General features: G+C 47.7%; 1 protein-coding gene across 4 annotated transcripts in view; it reads left to right on the forward strand.

The window, feature by feature from the left end:
- mlf1 (myeloid leukemia factor 1) overlaps window positions 1-25,268 on the forward strand; it is a 37,257-nt gene that overhangs the window by 2,039 nt on the left and 9,950 nt on the right. For all 4 annotated transcript variants that reach the window (XM_067449914.1, XM_067449915.1, XM_067449917.1 and 1 more), the window contains one exon: window positions 10,021-10,183. In XM_067449914.1, coding sequence (XP_067306015.1) covers window positions 10,021-10,183 — 163 coding nt within the window. The remainder of the gene's footprint in view (window positions 1-10,020; window positions 10,184-25,268) is intronic.

The raw sequence follows: 25,268 nt of genomic DNA on the forward strand, positions 1-25,268 counted from the left end.
CACAGTCTAAATGGGAAACAGTTTGTTTATCCTCACTGCATGTAAAGCTGTATTTTATGTCAAATGTAATTTGTTTGACTTTTTAAAAAAAAGCATGCAAGCATGATTGCCTTAAAAAAAAGAAAGTAAATTGAAATAGGATTAGTATGTTGTGCTAACAAATGCTTAGTATAGTTCACATACACAGGAGCTCCAATTACACAGAACTGTAGAGTACTTCATAATTTACTTTAGATTTAATCTTGACTTAGTATCGCTAATACTGTTGTGTTTTGCTAAATGTTGAAGTCTGTGTGTGACTCAAGCATGATCAACTGAAAGTTATTGTCACAAATATAAAAGTGATTATATCAACTCATTATACGACATGAAGGGAAGCATTGCATTTATGCCCGAGCCCGACGGGCCCCTACTTTTTTAGGGCCCCTAGGGCCGGGCTTCGGGCCAATTTTCACGCCTGACCTAAAACGTGGGCTTCGAAACGCTTCGGGCTTCGAGCTTTTTAGGCTTCTCCTTCGTTTTATACTTATTTTATTAATTAAAAGGAACAAGGAGATGTGCTGTGCTGGTGGAAACAACATGAGACCATAATAGCTAGCGCACAGTGTTCAGAGCATAGGTTCAGAGTCCGCGCCAGCAGCAGCGCACGTTTTTTTCAGTGCAGCTGCTAGAGTTATGGCCTTTTTACAAATGGTTCCTTCATTTGTTTTCTCTGACCAGGTATTTATCTGATTGAGAAATGACCAGGAGTAGGCCCGAGATTCTTTCGAGACGTAGCCTATTTAATTCCGATCACTAAACAAACCAATTCAGAAGGATGAAAGCATTTCAGACGAAACCGGACAAATGTAAATGTAGCCTATCTGGTTGTTTAAACCACATGTAAAAAAATTTACTCCTGGCAAACGGTTAAAGGGATCCCCTGGTGTTGAGACTTGTATGGCTTAATATAACATAAATGATGTCTCTTACTGAATTATGTAGTAGAAAACCCATGAAAGATCTACGTTATTTAAAAAATCGATTTTATATTTGGACCATGGGCGGCGCCATTTTGTTTGCGTTCTAGGTTGATGACGTAGATTGGTTGAACTCCTCAATCAGCTGGCGTTACCCGTAGCTATTTTTACCACAACGCAACTCGAAAATTGTTTCAGAGTTAAACAAAACCAATGAATTGCTTTGTAATTGTACTTAAAACACACTCAAACATACATGTGCACACAAACTCACCTACACAAACAGATCGGCGGGCGGGCACACACACCTGACAGACTGCGTTGTGTCTCAATCGAGATGTTGGGCTGCTCAGTCTCCACGACAGGGGCTGAATCTGAAATCGACCCCCTATACCCTGAAATAGGGCATTATTTGAAGGGACGGCCATTTGTAGTGTTGTCCGACACCATAGGGACATGTTCGAGTGCAGTCATTCAGTCTCACGTTCACCGCAATAACGAGTGTACAGCCGATTTACAAACAGCTGTCCGACTTCACGCACTCGATCGTCTTCATTCACTCCTTCAAGTTGTATTAGTGAACAAAAGTAGCGAAAGTAATTTGTGTCTTAAAAGTGAAAGTTTAAAGATTGAGGTTAATTCACTGAGCGTGCTCAAACTTTAATGCACAAACCAATCCCATGCATCATCACCAAAACATCCTGCCTCTCTTCCTCACGTTAACTTATCCCATCATCCTACCTAGATATTTCCCTCTGCTGGAAACATTAGGCATTACAGTTAATCTACTGCATATCAACAGTCTATCTATGATATCAACACAGGGATTAGTGATGTATGCGCGCACGCAGTGCGTGTGTGTTCGCGCCGATCTGTTCGCGCCTCATATGTGTGTGTGTGTGTGTGTGTGTGTGTGAGCCTGTTTATGTGGTTTATGAGGACACAAATTTGTATAACTACATGGGTATAACACTGGTATTACTCTATAAATGTGGTTTATGAGGACATATCAAATGTCCTCATAATTCAAATGGCCTTAAAAACATACTGTAACAAGTTCGATATAGTAAGGAAGGAAGAGGACACAGGGGTCGGCTGGACTGTTGATGCGTATCTTTATTTTCTCTTTCTCAATGTCAATAACACACTTCTTCGTGTGTTCTCAGTCAATCTCATAAGCAACAATAACTTCCGGTTCGCGGCACTTCCGGCTTCCGGGTAAACTCAGTCTCTGTGTTCTCGCACCAACAGTCCGACTCTCTCTCTCCTCGATCTCCGGTTCCACCGATGTTTTGTACCCTCTCCGCGCTCATTACTGGAACGAGAGACAGGTGTTATTAATCTGCTTCCAACCCACTCACTTACCGCTCGTCCCGCGGCTCTCTCTCCCGCTGCAGACCTCGCTGAACCACGCCCCCCTTGCCACATACCCCCACCGCCCGACTCAGGCCGGGGAGCCGTCCGGCCTGCAGCCCCCTCCCCCCCCATTTCTGGAGAGGAAGTCGGCCACAGCCATCTGAGCACCCGGCCTGTGGACCACCTGGAACTTAAAAGGCTGAAGAGCTAGATACCAACGGGTGATCCGCGCGTTGGTATCCTTCATGCGGTGGAGCCATTGGAGAGGAGCGTGGTCCGAACAGAGGGTGAACTCCCGCCCCAGAAGGTAGTAGCGGAGGGTGAGAACGGCCCACCTGATGGCAAGGCACTCCTTTTCGATGGTGCTGTACTTAGCCTCTCTCTTTGAGAGCTTACGGCTAATGTACAGCACCGGCCGCTCTCCCCCCTCCACCTCCTGGGCCAGGACTGCGCCCAACCCCCTGTCCGATGCGTCAGTCTGCAACAGAAAAGGGAGAGAAAAGTCAGGGGAGTGTAAAAGCGGCCCGCCACATAGAGCAGCCTTAACTTGGGTGAAGGCCTGCTGGCACGGCTCCGTCCATTGGACCGTATCTGGTAGCCCCTTTCTAGTAAGGTCAGTCAGAGGGCTGGTGAGGTCCGAATAATTTGGTATAAACCGTCTATAATATCCCGCCAGCCCCAATAACTGCCTTACCTCCTTTTTGGTCTTGGGTCTCGGACAGGTTGCAATTGCGGCGGTCTTATCAATTTGGGGACGCACCTGTCCATGACCCAAGTGGAAGCCCAGATACCTTACCTCCACCCGCCCAATTGCACACTTCTTCGGATTGGCCGTGAGCCCCGCTCCCCTCAGCGACCTCAAGACCGCCCTGACATGCTGCATATGCCGCTGCCAATCGTGACTGTAAATCACGATATCATCCAGATAGGCAGCAGCATATGCGGCATGGGGACGCAAAATCCTGTCCATGAGGCGCTGAAAGGTAGCGGGCGCCCCGAACAAGCCGAAGGGAAGCGTGACGAATTGGTGCAATCCAAACGGCGTGGTGAAAGCTGTCTTTTCTTTGGACAATGGAGACAAGGGGATCTGCCAATAGCCCTTCGTTAAGTCCAATGTCGAATAAAATCGAGCCGTGCCCAGCCGATCAAGCAACTCGTCAACCCGCGGCATTGGATATGCGTCGAATTTCGACACTCCATTCACCTTGCGGTAGTCCACACAGAACCTGACCGAGCCGTCGGTCTTAGGGACCAAAACGATCGGGCTCGCCCAGTCACTGTTGGACTCCTCTATTACTCCCATATCGAGCATTGCCCCTAATTCTTCCTGAACTACTTTTTTCTTGTGTTCAGGCAAGCGATACGGCCGGCTGCGAACTACCACGTCCGGCTCGGTCTCGATATGGTGCTGAATTAAGTTGGTACGACCCGGTAGGGGCGAAAACACACGTCGGCGAACTCCGCCTGCAGTTTTGATAATCAGTGAGTTGGGACGGTGAGAGGTGATCTCCCCCAGGGGCCAGCGCGACCGATTGTGCTTTGATGCTCGCCTCTGGCCCGAGATCATCCTCTCCCCCGATCACCGTCGCCAACAACACTGATTCCACCTCATTCCATTTCTTAAGGAGATTGAGGTGGTATATTTGACGTGCCCCGTTCCTATCGGATCGTATCACTTCATAATCGAGGTCTCCAACCTGTCGTGCGACCTCAAACGGCCCCTGCCACTTTGACATTAATTTAGAGCTCGATGTAGGGAGTAATACGAGCACTTTCTCTCCCGGTGTGAATTTGCGTAGTCTCGTACCCCTGTTATATGACCGGCTTTGGCGGTCCTGGGCTTGCAACAAATTCTCCCTAGATAGCCGCCCCAAGGTGTGGAGTTTTGTTCGCAAGTCCAGCACATATTGAATTTCGTTTTTGGCCAAAGAAGGTCCCTCCTCCCAAGTTTCTCGTAGGACGTCCAGCACCCCCCGGGGCTGCCGTCCGTAGAGAAGCTCAAAGGGGGAAAACCCCGTGGAGGCTTGTGGAACCTCCCGCACGGCAAATAAGAGGGGTTCTAACCACCGATCCCAATTTTTGGCGTCTTCCTGCACGAACTTACGGATCATGGATTTAAGCGTGCGATTAAACCGTTCGACCAAACCGTCCGTTTGTGGGTGATAGACACTTGTTCGAATGGATTTAATGCCCAATAAACCGTAGAGTTCGCTCAACGTGCGTGACATAAACGCCGTGCCTTGATCAGTGAGGATTTCTTTCGGAATCCCCACTCGGGAGATTAGACGAAACAGTGCGTCCGCAACACTCTTCGCGGAGATGTTGCGGAGAGCCACTGCCTCCGGATATCGTGTTGCGTAGTCCACGATGACTAGCGCAAAACGATGTCCGCATGCGGATCGCTCTAATGGCCCGATGAGGTCCATCGCAATTCTCTCGAAGGGGACCTGCATTAATGGAAGGGGGCGCAATGGCGCTTTTGGGGCGGCCAGTGGATTCACCAACTGACATTCAGGGCAAGACGCGCACCACCTGCGCACATTGTCATGAATGCCTGGCCAAAAAAATCAGGTCATTAAGCGATTCAATGTGGCCGCCTGCCCCAGGTGGCCCGCCATCGGGTTCGAGTGAGCCGCCTGGAAAAGCATTTCCCGGCGGCTCTTTGGTACTAATAACTGGGTTGTATCCACTTTTGTCTGAGCGTCTTGGGTCACTCGATACAACCGATCCTTAATTATGGCAAAATAAGGATACGTGACGGGCAATGCGGGTTGGAGAGACTGACCGTCGATAGTGCGGACCTGCTGAAAAGCATGTTTTAGGGTCTCATCTTGAGACTGCTCCAGAGGGAAGTCATCGCGGTCCGAGAGAATCAGTCTCTCGACCCCGCTCGGTTCCTCTGAAGCTGTTCCCAAGGGCCCCGTATCAGTCTCGCCAACCTGCACTCGCACCGCCCCGTTCCTAGCCTTGTTCTCCCAAGCGGCATTCGCGCATAACGACCCCAATAACGCGGGAAAGGCGGGCCAATTCGTCCCCAGAATTAGCGGATGCCGGAGGTGGGGACTAACCGCCACCTCAACACTATGTTTTTTTTCCCTAAACTGTATCGTGACTGGGACAACCGGATATTCCACCACATCCCCGTGCACACACCGCACCTTAACCATGCGGCTTGTATCCAATGCCCCCGGCTGCATCAGGCTTTGATGGATCGAGGTTTGGTTACATCCTGAATCCACCAAGGCCTGATATGTACCCCCCTTGATACTCACAGGAATTTGGTACTCTCCTGCTTGATCGGGGGTGGTCCGCTGGAAGTCCGGGACCCGGATCATTGTCCCGATGTCCATCATCGGACATCGGTCCACAAAATGGTCCGGGTCGCCGCACCGCCAGCAGGCCAGCCCAGGCCTGCCCGCCGCCCCTGCGGCGGGGAGTGGGTTGGAAAATGAGCGCGGAGGGGGGGTGGAACCGGATCCGTTATCCCCGCCCGACCCCAGCAGCCCCGCCCCCCTGGGCGGGGCCCTCGAACTCCCGTACTGCCCTGGGCCCATTCCACCCCGGCCTCTGGGGGGAATGCGAGGGGGCCCTGGAGGGCGGGACCTAGGGAGAGGGACAGGGCGAGAAGGAGAGACAGAGGGGGGAGAGAGAGAGGGAGAGGTTAACAGGGGCTCGCCGACCCCCGGGCACGCCACCAGGTGGTCCTCCGCCAGGTTGATGGCCGTCGTCAGCGACGTGGGCCGGTGGCACTGGACCCACTCGGCGGTCTTCTTGGGTAGCCGAGCGATAAACTGCTCCAGTACCACCAGATCGACGATGTGGTCCACGTCGCTTCCACCGGCCAATAGCCATTTGCGGCACGCGTCCCGGAGCTGTTGGGCCATCGCGAAGGGTCGGCCGGCCTCGCCCCACTCCAGCGAACGGAATCTCTGGCGATGTTGTTCGGGGGTCCGGCCGACCCGCTGGATGATGGCCCTCTTCAGGTCTTCATACTCCAGGAGGTTCGCCACCGGCAGTTGTTGGGCGGCCGCCTGGGCTTCTCCAGTAAGCAGTGGTATGAGGCGCACCGGCCACTGTGCCCGGGGCCACCCGCAGGCCTCCGCGGCCTTCTGAAAGAGGTCTATAAAGGCCTCGGGATCGTCCTGTGGCCCCATCTTATGTAGGGGCACGTGGACCGGTGCGCTGGCGAGCCCGGCGGCTTCGGTGCGAACCTCCCGGTCGATCCAGCTCCGGAACCTCTCGCGGTCCTCTTGCTGGCCGCGGACAATGGCCTCGAAGCGGCGCTCCTGGTCTGCCCGCAGGTCCAGCATGGACTGATGTTGTTCCTGATGGAGGGCCGCGAGAGAGGTGATGATGTCCGCAAACGGCGAGGCGGAGGGCGTTGGCGTTGTCATGGCGGCGGCGCTGTCCTACTTCCTTTCCGGGTTTCGGCACCAGTGTAACAAGTTCGATATAGTAAGGAAGGAAGAGGACACAGGGGTCGGCTGGACTGTGGATGCGTATCTTTATTTTCTCTTTCTCAATGTCAATAACACACTTCTTCGTGTGTTCTCAGTCAAACTCATAAGCAACAATAACTTCCGGTTCGCGGCACTTCCGGCTTCCGGGTAAACTCAGTCTCTGTGTTCTCGCACCAACAGTCCGACTCTCTCTCTCCTCGATCTCCGGTTCCACCGATGTTTTGTACCCTCTCCGCGCTCATTACTGGAACGAGAGACAGGTGTTATTAATCTGCTTCCAACCCACTCACTTACCGCTCGTCCCGCGGCTCTCTCTCCCGCTGCAGACCTCGCTGAACCACGCCCCCCTTGCCACACATACTAAATGATGTTTTTTTGAGAAAGTAAAAATGCAGAATGTTTCCTGTGATGGGTAGGTTTAGGGGCAGGGGCAGTGTAAGGGGATAGGAAATACGGTTTGTACAGTATAAAAGTCATTACGCCTATGGAGAGTCCCTGTAAACCACATAGACCAACATGTGTGTGTGTGTGTGTGTGTGTGTTCGCGCCGATCTGTTGGGGTGTGTGTGAGTCTGTGTGAGCGAGAGAGTTTGTGTCCACATGTATGTTTGGGTGCGTGAAGTCGGACAGCTGTTTGTAAATCGGCTGTACACTCGTTATTGCGGTGAACGTGAGACTGAATGACTGCACTCGAACATGTCCCTATGATGTCGGACAACACTACAAATGGCCGTCCCTTCAAATAATGCCCTATTTCAAGGTATAGGGGGTCGATTTCGGATTCAGCCCCTGTCGTGGAGACTGAGCAGCCCAACATCTCGATTGAGACAGCGCAGTCTGTCAGGTGTGTGTGCCCGCCCGCCGATCTGTTTGTGTAGGTGAGTTTGTGTGCACATGTATGTTTGAGTGTGTTTTAAGTACAATTACAAAGCAATTCATTGGTTTTGTTTAACTCTGAAACAATTTTCGAGTTGCGTTGTGGTAAAAATAGCTACGGGTAACGCCAGCTGATTGAGGAGTTCAACCAATCTACGTCATCAACCTAGAACGCAAACAAAATGGCGCCGCCCATGGTCCAAATATAAAATCGATTTTTTAAATAACGTAGATCTTTCATGGGTTTTCTACTACATAATTCAGTAAGAGACATCATTTATGTTATATTAAGCCATACAAGTCTCAACACCAGGGGATCCCTTTAAAAAATAAACTTGTGAGAGCGTATTATGGGCTGATCACCATAAGTGTGAGCGCTTTTGTTTGCTTGACAAAAATGACACTCAAACCAATCAATTAAAGGGGTGGGGGGGGGGGGGGGGTGAAATGCTGTTTCATGCATACTGAGCTTTACGCTGTTAAAGACTTGGATTCCCATCCTAAACATAGACAAAGTTTCAAAAACTAATGTTGGACGTTTGATGGAGTATTTCTGTGTCAAAAATACTCCTTCCGGTTTCTCACAAGTTTCAGAGAGTTTTTTTTCGAGTATGGGTCTACTTGACGTTAATAGAGCGGAAGGTCCTTGTATGGGCCGTACGGGCTCTTCTCCCGGTAGGGCGCGCGCGAGTGACTAGAGCGAGAGAGGAAATGCACGCCCATAAACACTCTCTCAGCTGCAGATCCAGTCGTCCGTGAACACTTCTGTCGTTATAGTCCGCGCCGCGCTCCACTTTATTCCTGTGGGTGACGTCAAGCGACTTCAACGCTTCAGCACAGCATTCTGGGAAGGCAGCGCTGCATTTGAACCGATTTGAACGCAGAAATGACGGGAAGCTTCACAACATCGCTTCAGTCGCGTCTCAAAGTGGATCTCCACACTCCAAGAAGTGTGTTTTTACGGAGCGGTCCCAGCGATAAAGGTTCGGTGCTGCTTTGGAAGCAGCCGGTGAGTTAAACTGCTTCAAATGTCTGTGCTGTCGGCTATCGTCGCGTGAGTAAACATCAGTAAACGACGCGATCGCGTGCTTCGTCATTCAAATGCGCTAACAGACTCCATTGCTGTTCTCTGTATAACGTTACACTAGTCTGACGTGCAAAACCGTTTTGCTTGCTACTGCTAAGGTTTAGTCGCATACAATAGTCCATAAACCGAATCATGTCCTCATAAACTGCGAGTAAACACACACAAATGTTGACAGGCCACTAAATACAGTCCATACCACAGAGACGGACGTCCTGCTGCTGCTGCTTCACCTGTTCAATTTATTTCAGCCTCCGAATCTGATTCTGGATCATATATCGATTAGCTGAGATCGATAGCGATGGGCTTCTCCAAGCTTGAGGACGTCACCGCTTTGCGCTCGTCATTCTTTAGCTCCGCCCACTCGATACGCCTCCAGGCGCTCAGTTTTTTCCGGAAAGACTCAGTACAGGCCATATTTCTTTTATAAATATAATAAAACTAAAGACTTTTTGGAGATATGAAGGATGCAATACTACTCTATAGGTACTCAAGATTGACATGAGATTGACTGAAACTGAGTGTGTGTGTGTCCCCCCCCCCCCCCCCCCAATCTTAACTTGGGTTTTCTGAGTAAAAAAGGCATAGTATGTGAATAATACTGATTACTAGATTTGTACAATTAAGCTAAGACATTAAGTAAAGTTAACTGGTTAGAGTCACTGTTGGATTGGGTCTTATTGTCTTTCTCATGTCTTGTGAAGTTTGGGTCATTGTGTTTGACAATGGGAGCACGTCAAGTGGCTGGTTGCATAAACTAGTTAAAAGTTAGTCACTATCATTTTTTTCCTTTAAGGATTTTTAAAGTCAGTTGCATAAACAGGTTGATTGGTCTAATTTGAATTGGAAAAATTGTACGACTGATTACCTCTTGTCTTATCTAGTTGGTCAAACTAGTTCCTTAGACACAGTCTTAACATAGACGTTTATGCAACTGGCCCCAGTTGGCACGACCCATTCCAAAAGAGCAAGACCTATTAATGGGTCACGACTCACATAGAAAGCAACACTGCAAAAAAAGCTCTTCTTACTTAGTATTTTTGCCTTGTTTCTAGTCAAAATATCTAAAAATTCTTACATTAAAAAAATAACTCAAAATGAAGAGAGTTTTTGCTTAAAATAAGCAAAATAATCTGCCAATGGGGTAAGAAAAATAATATAGCTTTCTGTTTGAATTAAGATTATTTTTCCTACCCCATTGGCAGCTTATTATAAAAGAGCAACATTACAAGCATGATGTTATTGTTTATTCATTTCACCTTTTTTGTCTGATCTCCTTATTTAGCGACCCATTCCAGGTGCATCATGAGCGCATGCGGCAAATGATGAGGGGCTTCTCTGACCCCTTTGGCCAGGGCTTCATGCCCAGCATCACAGATGGCCATCACAGGGGTACCCACAGGGGTGCGGGTCCACCAAACACGAGTGCGAACCATCGCAGTGACAGAGTGAGTGTTTGAGTTTGATTCTTAACTACTATATTCTTCACTTAGGCTGTGTTGTGGTCTGCTATTGTCTACGTTTACATGCAAACAAATAATCCATCAGTGATCGAAATGATGGCTCAATCAGACTGAAAACATTTCATAATGTGCTCAATCTGAATTATATTTCGAATTTGGTTTTAAGCGCTGGTTTATTCCTTCTCTAATCTGATCGAGAGGACTTCGGATTGAAAAACGAAACTAAAAAGGACTGCGCATGTGCAATGACGTAGAAATAGTGTAATGGCGCGTGGACCGAGCTCTTCTTTCTGTCGAATAAATGAGTATCCCGTCATCCTAAAATGATCCTTTCATGCAGCATCATGGCTGTTTCGATCCACAGACGACTGGTTTTGTGCGCAGGACGGGGCATTTTTACAGCGTGATAGTAGGATGAATGACGGAGAAGGATTTAAAATTTGGATTAAAACAAATGCCAAAAAAATTCTAACTTTAGGACTTTCTAAACTTATTAGAGTGTTGTGCATGTACTCATCTTGAGAATGTAATTTATCTTTTTGGTGAATCAGATATTGTCCCCCATGAAAGTCTCATTCCTGTGTAACGGTAATAATATTTGATATTAATTACATTTCTACCATTGTTGGCATATACAAAGGTACTGATATCCATAATTGGAACTCGACAAACAATTAGTGCTCAAACTACATTTTAATCACAATTAATGTAATTAATTTGGGATTTTATGTAGACATGGGCTCATTTTTAACTGCTGACAACTCAAAAACCAGGGGGTGGAAAATGTTTAAAAATGTGTTCCAATAAAGTAAACAATCCTAAATTCAACAAACGCAGAATTTGGAAATCTTTTTAAAACTTTATGATGCCAAGGACCCCCAAATATGATGAATCTTTTATAAGGTACCCCTTCCTGAAATCTGTCTATATATTTTATGTATGAAATTAACATTTAAACTGTTAGATAAATAGCAATTGTGACATTATAAATACAACATAGTTTCCAAACTTAAAGGGTCATGAAACCCCAAAACACCTTTTTTGAGATATAAACAGATATGTGCTGCACATCATTGAAAAACTAAAGGTACTCATTATTCTAATTCATAAGTGAAACATATTTATTTTTTGCATTTTTCAGAGCGATTTCTGTCTTCCGGTTTGAAAAGTTTAGTCGGAGCAACGTCACGGAATCTGACGTCAGCGTGTGCTTTTCGGTCCATGTATGGGCTGCTGGGCACATGCTGACGTCGACCGCCCCGAGCGATTCTCCATATATATTCATGACATAAAGCTCATTCAGTCCAATCCCTGCGCTGTAGTATGCATACAAGATAATTTAGTTAATATACATGAGACAGTCACAGGAAAGTGAGGCGTTGTGCTGATACGAAGTAACGTAAGGGCGCCGAGCGAGCTGTAACCGGCCGCCGTCTGTGGAAGCCTTTGCTTCCAAAGGCTCGGTAAAGTAAAATTAACTTGAGGAATCGCACGCCGAACCTGCAAGCGTTGACCATCTCATTTATGTCAGGAGTGCAAAATAACCGATCTATAGGCTAATGAACAATATTTTTGATGAAATAACAAGAATCAAAAGCCACCTTTTTGTTTTATTTGTGGTCATAGACATGCACTAAACCGCATGTGTTCGGGCTCTTAGTGAAACAGCGTGCTGCATATTTGGATAAATATAGATTAAGCTGCGGAGTGACAGACAGTGCGGATCGTCACGGTAACCGAGCGCGCGTCGCTCTGTGCTTCAGATGCGCGGTCAAGACTGTGAAACCTCAAACCCCTTTGCTTTTACCGATCTAGAATTACGCTGCCTTCACGTGCCATCGGAAATTGTATCATTCCGACTTCTGAAGTCGTGACTACGAAATCATTGCAATTCAAGTTTTAAAATGTGAGAGCGTTCATGTGCAGTTTTTACCTCAGGAAACTCGTATACGATAATCCCGAGAGCACCTGAAGGCAGCATTACACCTCTATCGCATTGCTCATGTTCCTGAGTGGTTCATGTTCTCTTAGTCTTATCACGTCGGCGCGTTGTTTCCAAACAGCGTGCATATTTGGACAAATATAGTTTTATTATCACGTTTGCAAAATATTTCGTCATACAGAATAACATTTATTTTCATTTCTCACTGAATGCTGATTTGAAGAGCTGAAAAACGTCTCGGGTTATGAATATAACCCATGTTCCCTGAGAGGGAACGAGACACTGCGTCATCGTAGATGACACATCGGGGAACGCCCACGGCGTGACGCTGCTGAGTTATATCAAAAAAGTCCAATCTTGATTGGTGTTGCGTGATGACGTAACGAGTGACGGCATACCCGGAGGTATAAAGGGACGCCGGCACAAGCAAACGCAGCTTACTGCTATGAAGCGGGCCGCTCTGTAGATAGGCGGGGCTACGAGACGCAGTGTCTCGTTCCCTCTCAGGGAACATGGGTTATATTCATAACCCGAGACGTTCCCTTATCGAGGGAACTCGCACTGCGTCATAGTAGATGACACATCGGGGAACGAGTACCCACTAGTCCTCGCCTATCTTGCACCCCATGACATGAACCGGAGTGCATAATCAGGGGGCGAGCACCCTAGCGCCTGGCGTCGCCGGGAGGTGCAGACTATAATACCTCACGAAGGTATGCGGTGTGGCCCACCCAGCCGCCTTGCAAATCTCTTGCAAAGAAGCTCCGGAAAGGAGGGCTACCGAGGAGGCCATGCCCCTGGTAGAATGAGCCCTCACGGCTATAGGTGAAGGCAAGTTGCGCACCTGATAGGCCGTGGCTATTGCCTGGACAATCCAGTTACTAATTGTCTGTTTTGCTGCAGGCAGCCCTTTCCTAGGTGGACCAAAGCACACTAACAACTGGTCTGACTTCCTCCACTGGGCAGACCTCTCCAAATAAATCCTCAATGCCCGCACCGGGCAGAGGAGGTGAAGCCTGCCCTCATCTGCCGTCACATGAGGCGGGGGATGAAAAGCCTGGAGAACCACCGACCGTACCGCATTAGACGGTACCTTGGGGACGTATCCCGGGGTCGGCCGCAAGATAGCTTTCACGTTGCCTGGGGCAAACTCCAAGCAATTGGGTGTGACTGCCAATGCCTGAAGGTCCCCCACCCTCCTCAGAGAGGTGATGGCTAAGAGAAAAGCTACCTTAAGCGTGAGGTTCTTGGCCTCAGCCAACTCCAGCGGTTCGAAGGGGGCCTCAACCAACCCTTCGAGAACCACTGCCAGATCCCACGCAGGGATCCTAGAACGAGCCACAGGTCTCATCCTCCGCGCTCCTCGGAGGAACCGTACAACCAGATGGTGCCTCCCCAGAGGTCCTTCACCTAATGGTGCGTGGAAAGCTCCTATCGCTGCCACATACACCTTAAGTGTGGACGGGGTAAGCCCGGCGGAAAACCGATCTTGCAGAAACTCCAGTACTGAAGCCACAGCGCAGTTCACTGGGTCTACTTCACGGTCTCTACACCATATGGAGAACACTCTCCACTTCAAGTTGTACAGCTTCCTGGTGGAAGGAGCCCTGGAGCTGAGTATAGTCTCCACGACACCTGCTGACAGCCCTTCTTCTATGAGCTCTGCCCCCTCAGGGGCCAAGCCCACAGGTTCCATAACTCTGGCTGGGGGTGAAATATCGAGCCCCCCGCCTGAGTCAACAGATCCCTTCTCAGAGGAATCTGCCATGGAAGGTCGTCTAGCAGGTCCATAATGTCGGAGAACCATACCCTGGTCGGCCACCGGGGTGCTATCAGAAGCAGGCGAATGCCTTCCCGGCGAACCCGCTCCAGAACTCCCGGGAGCAGAGCAATCGGGGGAAATGCGTACAGACGCAGCCTCGGCCACGCCTGTGACATGGCATCCAGGCCCAACGGAGCCGGATGCCTGAGGGAGAACCAAAGTGGACAGTGGGTCGTCTCTCGAGACGCAAACAAATCCACTTCCATTTGGCCAAACCTCTCGCATATGGCCTCCACCACCTCTGGATGGAGACGCCACTCCCCGGGCCTCAGCCCCTGCCTTGACAGGATGTCTGCTCCCTGGTTCTGGTCCCCCGGGATATAAACTGCCCTGAGAGAAGACAGTTTCCCGTGGGACCACAGGAGGACCTGATGCGCCAGTCTGTACAGAGGGCGCGATCTCAGACCCCCCTGATGATTTAGATACGATACCACGGCAGTGTTGTCGGATCGTATCAGGACATGGTGGCCGCGAAGGTCCTCGAGAAAACTCCTCAGAGCTTTCCAGACAGCCAGCATCTCTAGGCAGTTGATGTGCCATGAAGCATGCTGGGCTGTCCAAGGACCTCTCGCCCCTCGGCCTTCCATGACCGCGCCCCAACCAGTAAGGGATGCATCTGTTGAAACGGTTTTCCGGCAACACGATGCTCCCAATACTAGCCCCAGGGACAGAAACCAAGGTTTCTTCCATATAACCAGGGAACGAATGCATTTGCGCGTTACCCTGATCATACGGAAGGGATTCCCCTTCGGAGAAAACCCCTTGGTTCTCAGCCACCACTGTAGCGGTCTCATGTGGAGCAGACCGAGCGGAATCACACTGAACGCTGCTGCCATGAGACCCACCAGTCTCTGGAACTGTTTGACAGTGATGCTGTGGCCCAACCTTATACTTGAGACCTCCGCCCGTATGGTCTCGATACGTGCGGGTGACATGTGTGCCCGCATCGTTACCGAGTCCCACACTATTCCCAGGAACGTAATTCTCTGGGAGGGCGTCAACGCGCTCTTTTTCGCGTTGAGTCTCAACCCCAAACACCTCATGTGTGCTAGAACAGCATCTCGATGCTGAACTGCCATATCGTACGACCTGGCCATGATCAACCAGTCGTCGATATAATTCAGTACCCGGATGCCCTGGAGTCTTAGCGGAGCCAGGGCTGCATCCATGCATTTTGTGAAGGTGCGAGGTGACAAGGCTAGGCCAAAGGGAAGGACCCGATATTGGAACGCTTCGCCCCCGAAAGCGAACCTCAGGAACTTCCTGTGACTGGGAAGGATGGAAATATGGAAGTAAGCGTCCTTTAGATCTATCGTGACGAACCAGTCCTCGAACTGGATCTGACTCACGATAACAGGAATGGTTAGCATCCTGAACCTGTATCTCCTCAGAGACCGATTCAGAAGCCTGAGATCTAATATTGGACGCAACCCCCCATCCTTCTTGGGGACTATGAAGTACCGGCTGTAGAACCCGACCTCCCTTTCTGGCGGGGGGACCCTTTCTATCGCCCCTTTTTCCAGCAGAGAGTGTACTTCCTGCCCCATTACCCCCACCTGCTCGGGACCGACCACTGTCCAGACTATCCCCCCAAATTTCGGGGGGGGAACTCTGAACTGCAGTCTGTATCCCCGTTCTACAGTGCGCAGGGCCCACACAGAGATATTCGGAAGGCATGACCATGCGCCGAGATACTCTGATAAGGGGACCAGCCTCTGTCTCTGTCCCTGATCCCCGACAGGTTCAGCCAGAGATGTCTCTCCGCGCACACCAAACCCGCCATGGAGCGGCCGATATCACGGGCCGCCTGTTTGGTGACACGAAGAGACAAATCCGCTGCCTTCCTCAGCTCAGTCACATCCTCCGGAGAGGGACCCTCGCCCTCATCGAGCTCCTTCAGCAAGTCCGCTTGGTAGGCCTGCAGAACCTCAAGAGTGTGCAGGCACCCACCAGCGCGACCAGCCGCACTATATGCCCTCGCCACCAGCTTCGAAGTCTCTCGGCATGGTTTCGAGGGCAATGCCGGGGTCTTCAATGAAGCTGCTGTCTCGGGAGAGAGGTGGCCCGCGAGCGCCTCTTCTACCCTCGGCAGCGCAACATATCCCTTCTCAGACACCCCCAGCACGTTAGCGAAGTCAAGCGCAGGGGGCGTAGTCAAACGTGCTGAGAAGGGTTTCTCCCACGCCCTGCACAGCTCACTGTGCAGGTCGGGGAAAAACGGCAGACCCCGGCGTGGAGGCTGGGCTCGACGCTTGAAGAAGCGCTCGTCCAGCTTGCTTGGCGGCTGGACGTGCACTTCCTCCTGTGGCCAATCTAAACTCAGCTTGGCCACAGCGCGAGTCAAGACCTCCACGAGCTCCTCCATAGCCTGCGAGTGGGGTGGCGACTGCCCCACTGCGCCTGCTTCGGTGCTCATTGTCAACGATCCCTCGGAATCGGACAGCATGAGCACCTGATCCTCCGCCTCGCGGGAAGAAGCCGCAGCGCGGGCTTCCACACGTGGCGGAAGATCCTCTGAATCGTCAGAGGAAGAGAGAGATGCCTCAACATTCCCTAATCCCGCTGACAGATCCAGCTGCGAGCCCCACGACCTGCGGCGCCGCTCTGCCTCGGCAACAGCGGGCCCAGAACCGCGAGGCTCGCGAGGCTGACCGGCCTCGTCAAAGACCGCCAGCCGCGAGCGCAGTACTCTCAGCGGCAGCTTATCACATTCGCCGCAAGCCGCTCCCTCGAGAGCGGCCCGGGCGTGCTGCACGCCGAGACACTGCACACAGAGCTGGTGTGTGTCCGTGCCCGAAATAAAGCGCGGACAGGGAGGCACACACCGTCTGAACTGCTCGCTCGCCATTCTCTACTGATATAATAAGCCCTACGGGACAGACAGAACACAGAGCGCGACCGCTGAAAGCAGGAAGCTGCGTTTGCTTGTGCCGGCGTCCCTTTATACCTCCGGGTATGCCGTCACTCGTTACGTCATCACGCAACACCAATCAAGATTGGACTTTTTTGATATAACTCAGCAGCGTCACGCCGTGGGCGTTCCCCGATGTGTCATCTACGATGACGCAGTGCGAGTTCCCTCGATAAGGGAACTTGCGATCTCTGCTGCACGCCACTTAATGTCTCAGAGCTCTCTCATTCGCTGTACTTATCCCTCATCTAATCTCACTGTTGTAAACAATGCCAACGGGAACCATGAACATGTCTCAGAATCGCTCTAACTGCTGCTGTTGGTATCTCTAATCTTAATGCACATAATGACACTCCCCTGTTTATGCAAACCATTCCCTCTTTCCACACAATACCCATCCCAATTACAAAGCAAAAATTAGCTCCGCCCACTCGATACGCCTCCAGCCGCTCGGTTTTTTTCCGGAAAGACTCGGTACAGCCCATATTTCTTTTATAAATATAATAAAACTAAAGACTTTTCGGAGATATGAAGGATGCAATACTACTCTATAGGTACTCAAGATTGACATGAGATTGACTGACACTGAGTGTTTCACCCCCCCTTTAATAAAGTCATGTAAACGCGGTTTACTTGCGTTGTCCGTTTACTGGTTTGCATGTAAACAGGTAAAACTGGTTATTTCATTAAGCGGATATTTGTGAGTTATCAGCTTACTGGTGTGCATTTAAATGTGCTCAATGATACAAAGGAGTGGATTCTAGCACAAACTTTGTCTTAATTTATTCATTATTATCATAAAATATCAATATTATCATTAAATTTAAGTTTTTTTCATATAATTCAGATTTTTTATATAACAGTATACAAAGTGCTGGATAACTTTAAATTGAATCATGTATAGATGTGTGATGTATAGAGCACTTAAGGTGGGTGTGAAATCAGGTTAATCGCAGTAAGAAGGTTTAGATTTTTACAAAACAAACCTTTTGAAACCATGGGTGAGGTCTGAGGTGCTACTATAAGTTGTTGGCTTTCTGTTTGGTAACAGACTGCCCGCAGTGGGCAGCGTGTCAGAGTTACGGAGCGTCACAAAGGCCAGCTGGCTACTTTGGCAGCTCAGAACGCTAAACTTAGTCTCCGTGTCCATCTGTAATCCCCCACCTCTCTCTCTCTCCTCAGTATATTTATCCCTGCTAGTTACTTTCATCTGAGGCCAGCCTCTTCAACAGCCCTGCAATCTCTTGTTTTATCTAGTGACCTTCCCCGCGTAAACGCCAGGCAAGAGGTGGTAAAGATAGCATGCTCACCCTTGGGTCAGGGCTTTATTTGAGGTTTGGGTTGTTTTGGGGTCATGGACGGATGGGGCGGTCTGCAGTACACGCGTCGCCGGACGTCTGACTAGCAGCATTAGGTCTGGTCCACTTGGCAGCTTATTTTGGCCAAGAACGGCCCACTTTGACAGATACATACAGTACAGTGACCAATCATAGTTTATTTTGTTATGTGCCATTTAGGGGTGTAAAATTTGGGTTGCAAAAGATGCCACAACAGGATTCTGGAAGTAAATATTGCATATATTTTCTTCAGTTAAAATGATTGTTGATGACACAGACCTACCGTGGTTCTGAGGTAAAAAAAACAACAAAAAAAACAATACAAAAGTATTTGTAACAACAAATGCTTTGTCGTTACAAAGCCCATCTCACTACAGTGGCTCTACAATCGTTTTATGAAGCCACGAGAATAGTTTTTGTGTGCAAAAAAACTTAATAACAACTTATATAGTGATGGCCGATTTCAAAACACCGGTTCCTGAAGTTTAATGAATTGATTAATCGATTCATGATTCAGATCGCGTGTCAAACCGCCAAACTGCTGAAATCACGTGACATTAGCAATCCAAACCACTTTCACTTTCAACACTTCTCACTACCGAGAGGTAATACCACCACACCTGTCCCTAACTTTACCCTTAAACCTATATTTTCTAAGTAGAATTTATGTAGAGGCGGACAGTAGTGAAGTATTTTTACTTTCTACTCAAGTAATTGTACTTTATCTGTGTTTTTCGTTGGAAAACTTCCAGAGCATAATTGTTCATCTGTTGTGAAGTAAAAAAAATCCAAAGAAATACCCTGATAAAATATAGACACTTGAAAAATGAACTTGAGTAGAAAGTAAAAATACTTTGCTACTGTCCGCCTCTGGTAGTAAGTTTATTGATATCAGAGAAATGGTAGTATTGCTTGTATATGTACTATTTTGTGGGTAAATTGGCTAATGTTTTAGTTTATAAAAGTAGCATTTTAAGTGTAACAGTAGTTAACATCTAACTTTTTCTTTATTATTGCAACTACACTACAAGTTAACTTATTGGTATACTTTTAGTTTACTATACTTCTAACTCATTTTATGTCTATGAAAGTACACTACTAATTTAATAGATTATAATTTTTATTTAAAATCACCATGAAACCAAAATTGACCACTCTTGTGTTTTATGGAGTATTGTAGTGTTTATTCTAAATTATTTATCGGTGCACATTATTATTGTTTTATTAATCTTGAATCAGAATAACTTCTCTTCTCTGATGATGAGGGCGGGGCAATCTGTCACTCACATGAGATCCACCAATAGCAAACCACAACCATCCAAACAATTCCCCGCAGACAGAATCAATCCCTGCCATAGATTTGTTCTAGTTTGAACAGCGTTTGTTCTGGAACAAGATTGTTAATATATTAATTTGGCACTGTTTCACCCTGAAAAATAAACGTGCCAATATGCCACCCAATTTGATGAATGTGTTCATTTAAAAAATATCCATTAGCCAATAACATTGATGGACAACATTTTACATACAAATATTTTTTATTCAGTGTCTGAATTGTAAATTCATTAACAGCCATCCATCCATTTTCCAAACCGTATGATTGTGGAAATGTAAAAATTCATACATATACATATTGCTGTACATTATGTGTGATAGCAGTGTTGCCTTATCTAACACTTTGCTTTAGCAGAATAAAAGAGAAATATGGACAGTTGACTGGAAGATGGGAGTTATGTTTTCTTCTTTGTGTTTTATCTGTTAATAAATGTTGTATGTATGTATAATTTAGACATTGAATAAAAATATTTTATTGCATATTGTTGTTGTTCACTGTTATTGGCTTGCAGATACTTTTTAAATACATAACCAACCCGATCTCACGGCAATTCATACGTATTTTACGAGGTGGCTAATTTGTATGAATTTGTACGAGATCGTACAAATTCATACAAATTAGCCACCTCGTAAAATATTTTTTGCTAAATCATACGTATTTGATGAGTTGGTCAATTTATACGACCTACCCCTAACCTCTCCCTATTACTAAAATATAGACAAATCTTATGAATCCATACATGTGAGGTCGTACGAATTAGCCACCTTGTACAAATTGGCCGTAAGATAGTGTTGACAAACACCAAATTGGGGGGCACGCTGGCTCAGTGGTTAACAATGTCACCTCACAGTAAGAAGTTTCTCATGGTTCAAATTTACCGGAAAAGTTTTTCTAGAAATTTTACCGTAATTTTACGGGATTGCTGTGTAAAAGGGGTTCGAATCTGTGTGTGAATCTGGGATAGGCTCCACCCCTCCTGTGACCCAACAGAGGACATGTTGTTTGAAGGATGGTTGGCTGGACATACTGCAAAAGTGGAATTAATCAATTATATAGCCTATAAATGTTAAGTTCACTTAAAGAAAACTTTCACTTTCAAGTGCACTTGAGGTGCAAAAATTATTCTTAGAATAAAATGTGTTGATAAACTAAAAAGTAGACTAGAAGAAGATAACCAACAGTATACCTAAAATTTGCTTGCAATACCATTGTAATACTAAACAAACAGTTAAATGTAAACTAGTTATAGTTATATGTGTTAAAGTACATAGTACCATATACTGGGTCAATATAAAGAGCCCCAAGATTACTGAAATTGCTTTAGTTACGAAATCTCACACAATAAACATAGCCTAATGGACCACAGACTTTTAAACAAGTTTCACATTTACTACTCTATACAGTTGTACTACTATATTTGAGTTAAGGAAATGATTAAATGTGGTCTGACGGACGATGGAGCGTCCTAAATTATGAGCACATTACTTCTATAAGTCCTGCTATGACACCGGAGAATGAGCTCTGTGTTTAGCATTGGAAGAATATTTAAGCTTAATGACTATTGCCACAGACGCAAACAGAACTGTGTGCTCAAGTTCTTCTTGCAGTTAGCTAAACTAGTTTGCTGTTAGCTAGAGCGGTTTGCTAAAAGTGAACAATGTCTGACTTTTCCTTTTTGGTTGCTTATGGCGATCATCATTTGATCATATAAAATACTTAAATAGAAACATTTTGAACCAACTTAGGAGTCACATGCGCAGTTTAGTAACAGATGTAACCTGAGAAATGTTTTAGTGTTAAGGTCACGTCCAAAATGTTGATGGTGTTCTGATTATTCCCAGAACTGCATCCTCTTCCAAGAGCTTGTGTGGGTCATTTGCTAAATCAAAAGTGTTTTTCTCAATGCATCTGTTGAATAATCCTTCTGTACAGATGAGACACAAGACCTGCAATATGAGACCCCCTGCTGTGATAGCATGTAGCATAAATGGGTCATGACCTCAGGGTTGTGTCTTCCAAACACAGTTGACCTAAAATAGTGTACATGACCTGTCCTCCAGCTGATTTTAAAAAATCAGCGCTTAAAAATACACTCCAACAGCGAGCAGATAGGGGTGTCATCCTCTCCAGAGGCATTAATAGCTTGAGGAGTGTTGATGGTTTTAAATTGACTCGACCGTATGAAGGCATTTAGGCAGTGCTGCCCTAAACTGTTTTAGAGAAGCAAAAGCTGCTTCTCCATTATTAGATGTGATAACCAGAGATGACAGCGACTTATTCAGAGCTCTCAGCACCATGAGTTATATAAACATTTTCACACACATTACATATAGATAGGTGAATCTCATAAAAACTGTCAAATGATGACTGTACTATATTTCATGCCAAAATCCAAAGAAGATAATAAATAAAATCACATTGAAACTATTATTTTTTTTGTTATATTATATATAATATATTTGAATATACTTTAAAAGTGAGAACTGAAAGTAATGTTTTTGGACTCTTCCATGTTATTTTCAATTAAAAAGGTAATAGTTATATGCCTCAGCATGTACAATCATAATATAATGATATATTTGCTAATTATTCATTAAAACAGATGCTGGAAATTAAAATGCATAGCTTCAACCCATTGTGGTAATTGTGGCCATGACATGATAAGGTTCTGGCGTAGTGGCCATGATGTGATGAGACTCTGGTGTAGTGGCCATGATGTGATAAGGTTCTGGTGTAGTGGCCATGATGTGATGAGACTCTGGTGTAGTGGCCATGATGTGATAAGGTTCTGGTGTAGTGGCCATGATGTGATGAGACTCTGGTGTAGTGGCCATGATGTGATGAGACTCTGGTGTAGTGGCCATGATGTGATGAGACTCTGGTGTAGTGGCCATGATGTGATGAGACTCTGGTGTAGTGGCCATGATGTGATAAGGTTCTGGTGTAGTGGCCATGATGTGATGAGACTCTGGTGTAGTGGCCATGATGTGATAAGGTTCTGGTGTAGTGGCCATGATGTGATGAGACTCTGGTGTAGTGGCCATGATGTGATAAGGTTCTGGTGTAGTGGCCATGATGTGATGAGACTCTGGTGTAGTGGCCATGATGTGATGAGACTCTGGCGTAGTGGCCATGATGTGATGAGACTCTGGCTTAGCGGCCATGATGTGATGAGACTATGGTGTAGTGGCCATGATGTGATGAGACTCTGGTGTAGTGGCCATGATGTGATGAGACTCTGGCGTAGTGGCCATGATGTGATGAGACTCTGGCTTAGCGGCCATGATGTGATGAGACTATGGTGTAGTGGCCATGATGTGATGAGACTCTGGCTTAGCGGCCATGATGTGATGAGACTATGGTGTAGTGGCCATGATGTGATGAGACTATGGTGTAGTGGCCATGACGTGATGAGACTCTGGCGTAGTGGCCATGATGTGATGAGACTATGGTGTAGTGGCCATGATGTGATGAGACTATGGTGTAGTGGCCATGACGTGATGAGACTCTGGCTTAGCAGCCATGATGTGATGAGACTCTGGCTTAGCGGCCATGATGTGATGAGACTCTGGCTTAGCGGCCATGATGTGATTGGACTCTGGCTTAGCGGCCATGATGTGATGGGACTCTGGCTTAGCGGCCATGATGTGATGAGACTCTGGCTTAGCGGCCATGATGTGATGGGACTCTGGCTTAGCGGCCATGATGTGATGGGACTCTGGCTTAGCGGCCATGATGTGATGGGACTCTGGCGTAGCGGCCATGATGTGATGGGACTCTGGCGTAGCGGCCATGATGTGATGGGACTCTGGCTTAGCGGCCATGATGTGATGGGACTCTGGCTTAGCGGCCATGATGTGATGGGACTCTGGCTTAGCGGCCATGATGTGATGGGACTCTGGCTTAGCGGCCATGATGTGATGGGACTCTGGCTTAGCGGCCATGATGTGATGAGACTCTGGCTTAGGGGCCATGATGTGATGGGACTCTGGCTTAGCGGCCATGATGTGATGGGACTCTGGCTTAGCGGCCATGATGTGATGAGACTCTGGCTTAGCGGCCATGATGTGATGGGACTTTGGCTTAGCGGCCATGATGTGATGGGACTCTGGCTTAGCGGCCATGATGTGATGGGACTCTGGCTTAGCGGCCATGATGTGATGGGACTCTGGCTTAGCAGCCATGATGTGATGAGACTCTGGCTTAGCGGCCATGATGTGATTGGACTCTGGCTTAGCGGCCATGATGTGATGGGACTCTGGCTTAGCGGCCATGATGTGATGAGACTCTGGCTTAGCGGCCATGATGTGATGGGACTCTGGCTTAGCGGCCATGATGTGATGGGACTCTGGCGTAGTGGCCATGATGTGATGAGACTATGGTGTAGTGGCCATGATGTGATGAGACTATGGTGTAGTGGCCATGACGTGATGAGACTCTGGCTTAGCAGCCATGATGTGATGAGACTCTGGCTTAGCGGCCATGATGTGATGAGACTCTGGCTTAGCGGCCATGATGTGATTGGACTCTGGCTTAGCGGCCATGATGTGATGGGACTCTGGCTTAGCGGCCATGATGTGATGAGACTCTGGCTTAGCGGCCATGATGTGATGGGACTCTGGCTTAGCGGCCATGATGTGATGGGACTCTGGCTTAGCGGCCATGATGTGATGGGACTCTGGCGTAGCGGCCATGATGTGATGGGACTCTGGCGTAGCGGCCATGATGTGATGGGACTCTGGCTTAGCGGCCATGATGTGATGGGACTCTGGCTTAGCGGCCATGATGTGATGGGACTCTGGCTTAGCGGCCATGATGTGATGGGACTCTGGCTTAGCGGCCATGATGTGATGGGACTCTGGCTTAGCGGCCATGATGTGATGAGACTCTGGCTTAGGGGCCATGATGTGATGGGACTCTGGCTTAGCGGCCATGATGTGATGGGACTCTGGCTTAGCGGCCATGATGTGATGAGACTCTGGCTTAGCGGCCATGATGTGATGGGACTTTGGCTTAGCGGCCATGATGTGATGGGACTCTGGCTTAGCGGCCATGATGTGATGGGACTCTGGCTTAGCGGCCATGATGTGATGGGACTCTGGCTTAGCGGCCATGATGTGATGGGACTCTGGCGTAGCGGCCATGATGTGATGGGACTCTGGTGTAGTGGCCATGATGTGATGGGACTCTGGCTTAGCGGCCATGATGTGATGGGACTCTGGCGTAGCGGCCATGATGTGATGGGACTCTGGCGTAGCGGCCATGATGTGATGGGGCTCTGGCTTAGCGGCCATGATGTGATGGGACTCTGGCTTAGCGGCCATGATGTGATGGGACTCTGGCTTAGCGGCCATGATGTGATGGGACTCTGGCTTAGCGGCCATGATGTGATGGGACTCTGATGTGGCGGCTATGATGTGACAAAACTCTAGCGTGGGAGCCAACACATGGGTTTTTGAATCAAGGTGGCAATCTTTTAGCTATCAATCTTGCAACTCTAGTAATTAGCAATTAATAATTCTAAAAAATATTAATAAGAGTTTGTAAAAACATTAAACTAGAGATTGTCAAACATCATATCATTTCAACTACCAATTTATTAACTTTAGTTTAGTTACTCCCACACACCCCTAGAAATTGTAAGGCCAGTAAACTCTGACCTGTGATCTCCAGAGCCAGCCTGAATCAGCCACGCTCAGTATGACTCCCAGTTTGTCCTCAT

Source organism: Pseudorasbora parva, chromosome 8, assembly GCF_024679245.1.
Source record: "Pseudorasbora parva isolate DD20220531a chromosome 8, ASM2467924v1, whole genome shotgun sequence".
NCBI lineage: Eukaryota > Metazoa > Chordata > Actinopteri > Cypriniformes > Gobionidae > Pseudorasbora > Pseudorasbora parva.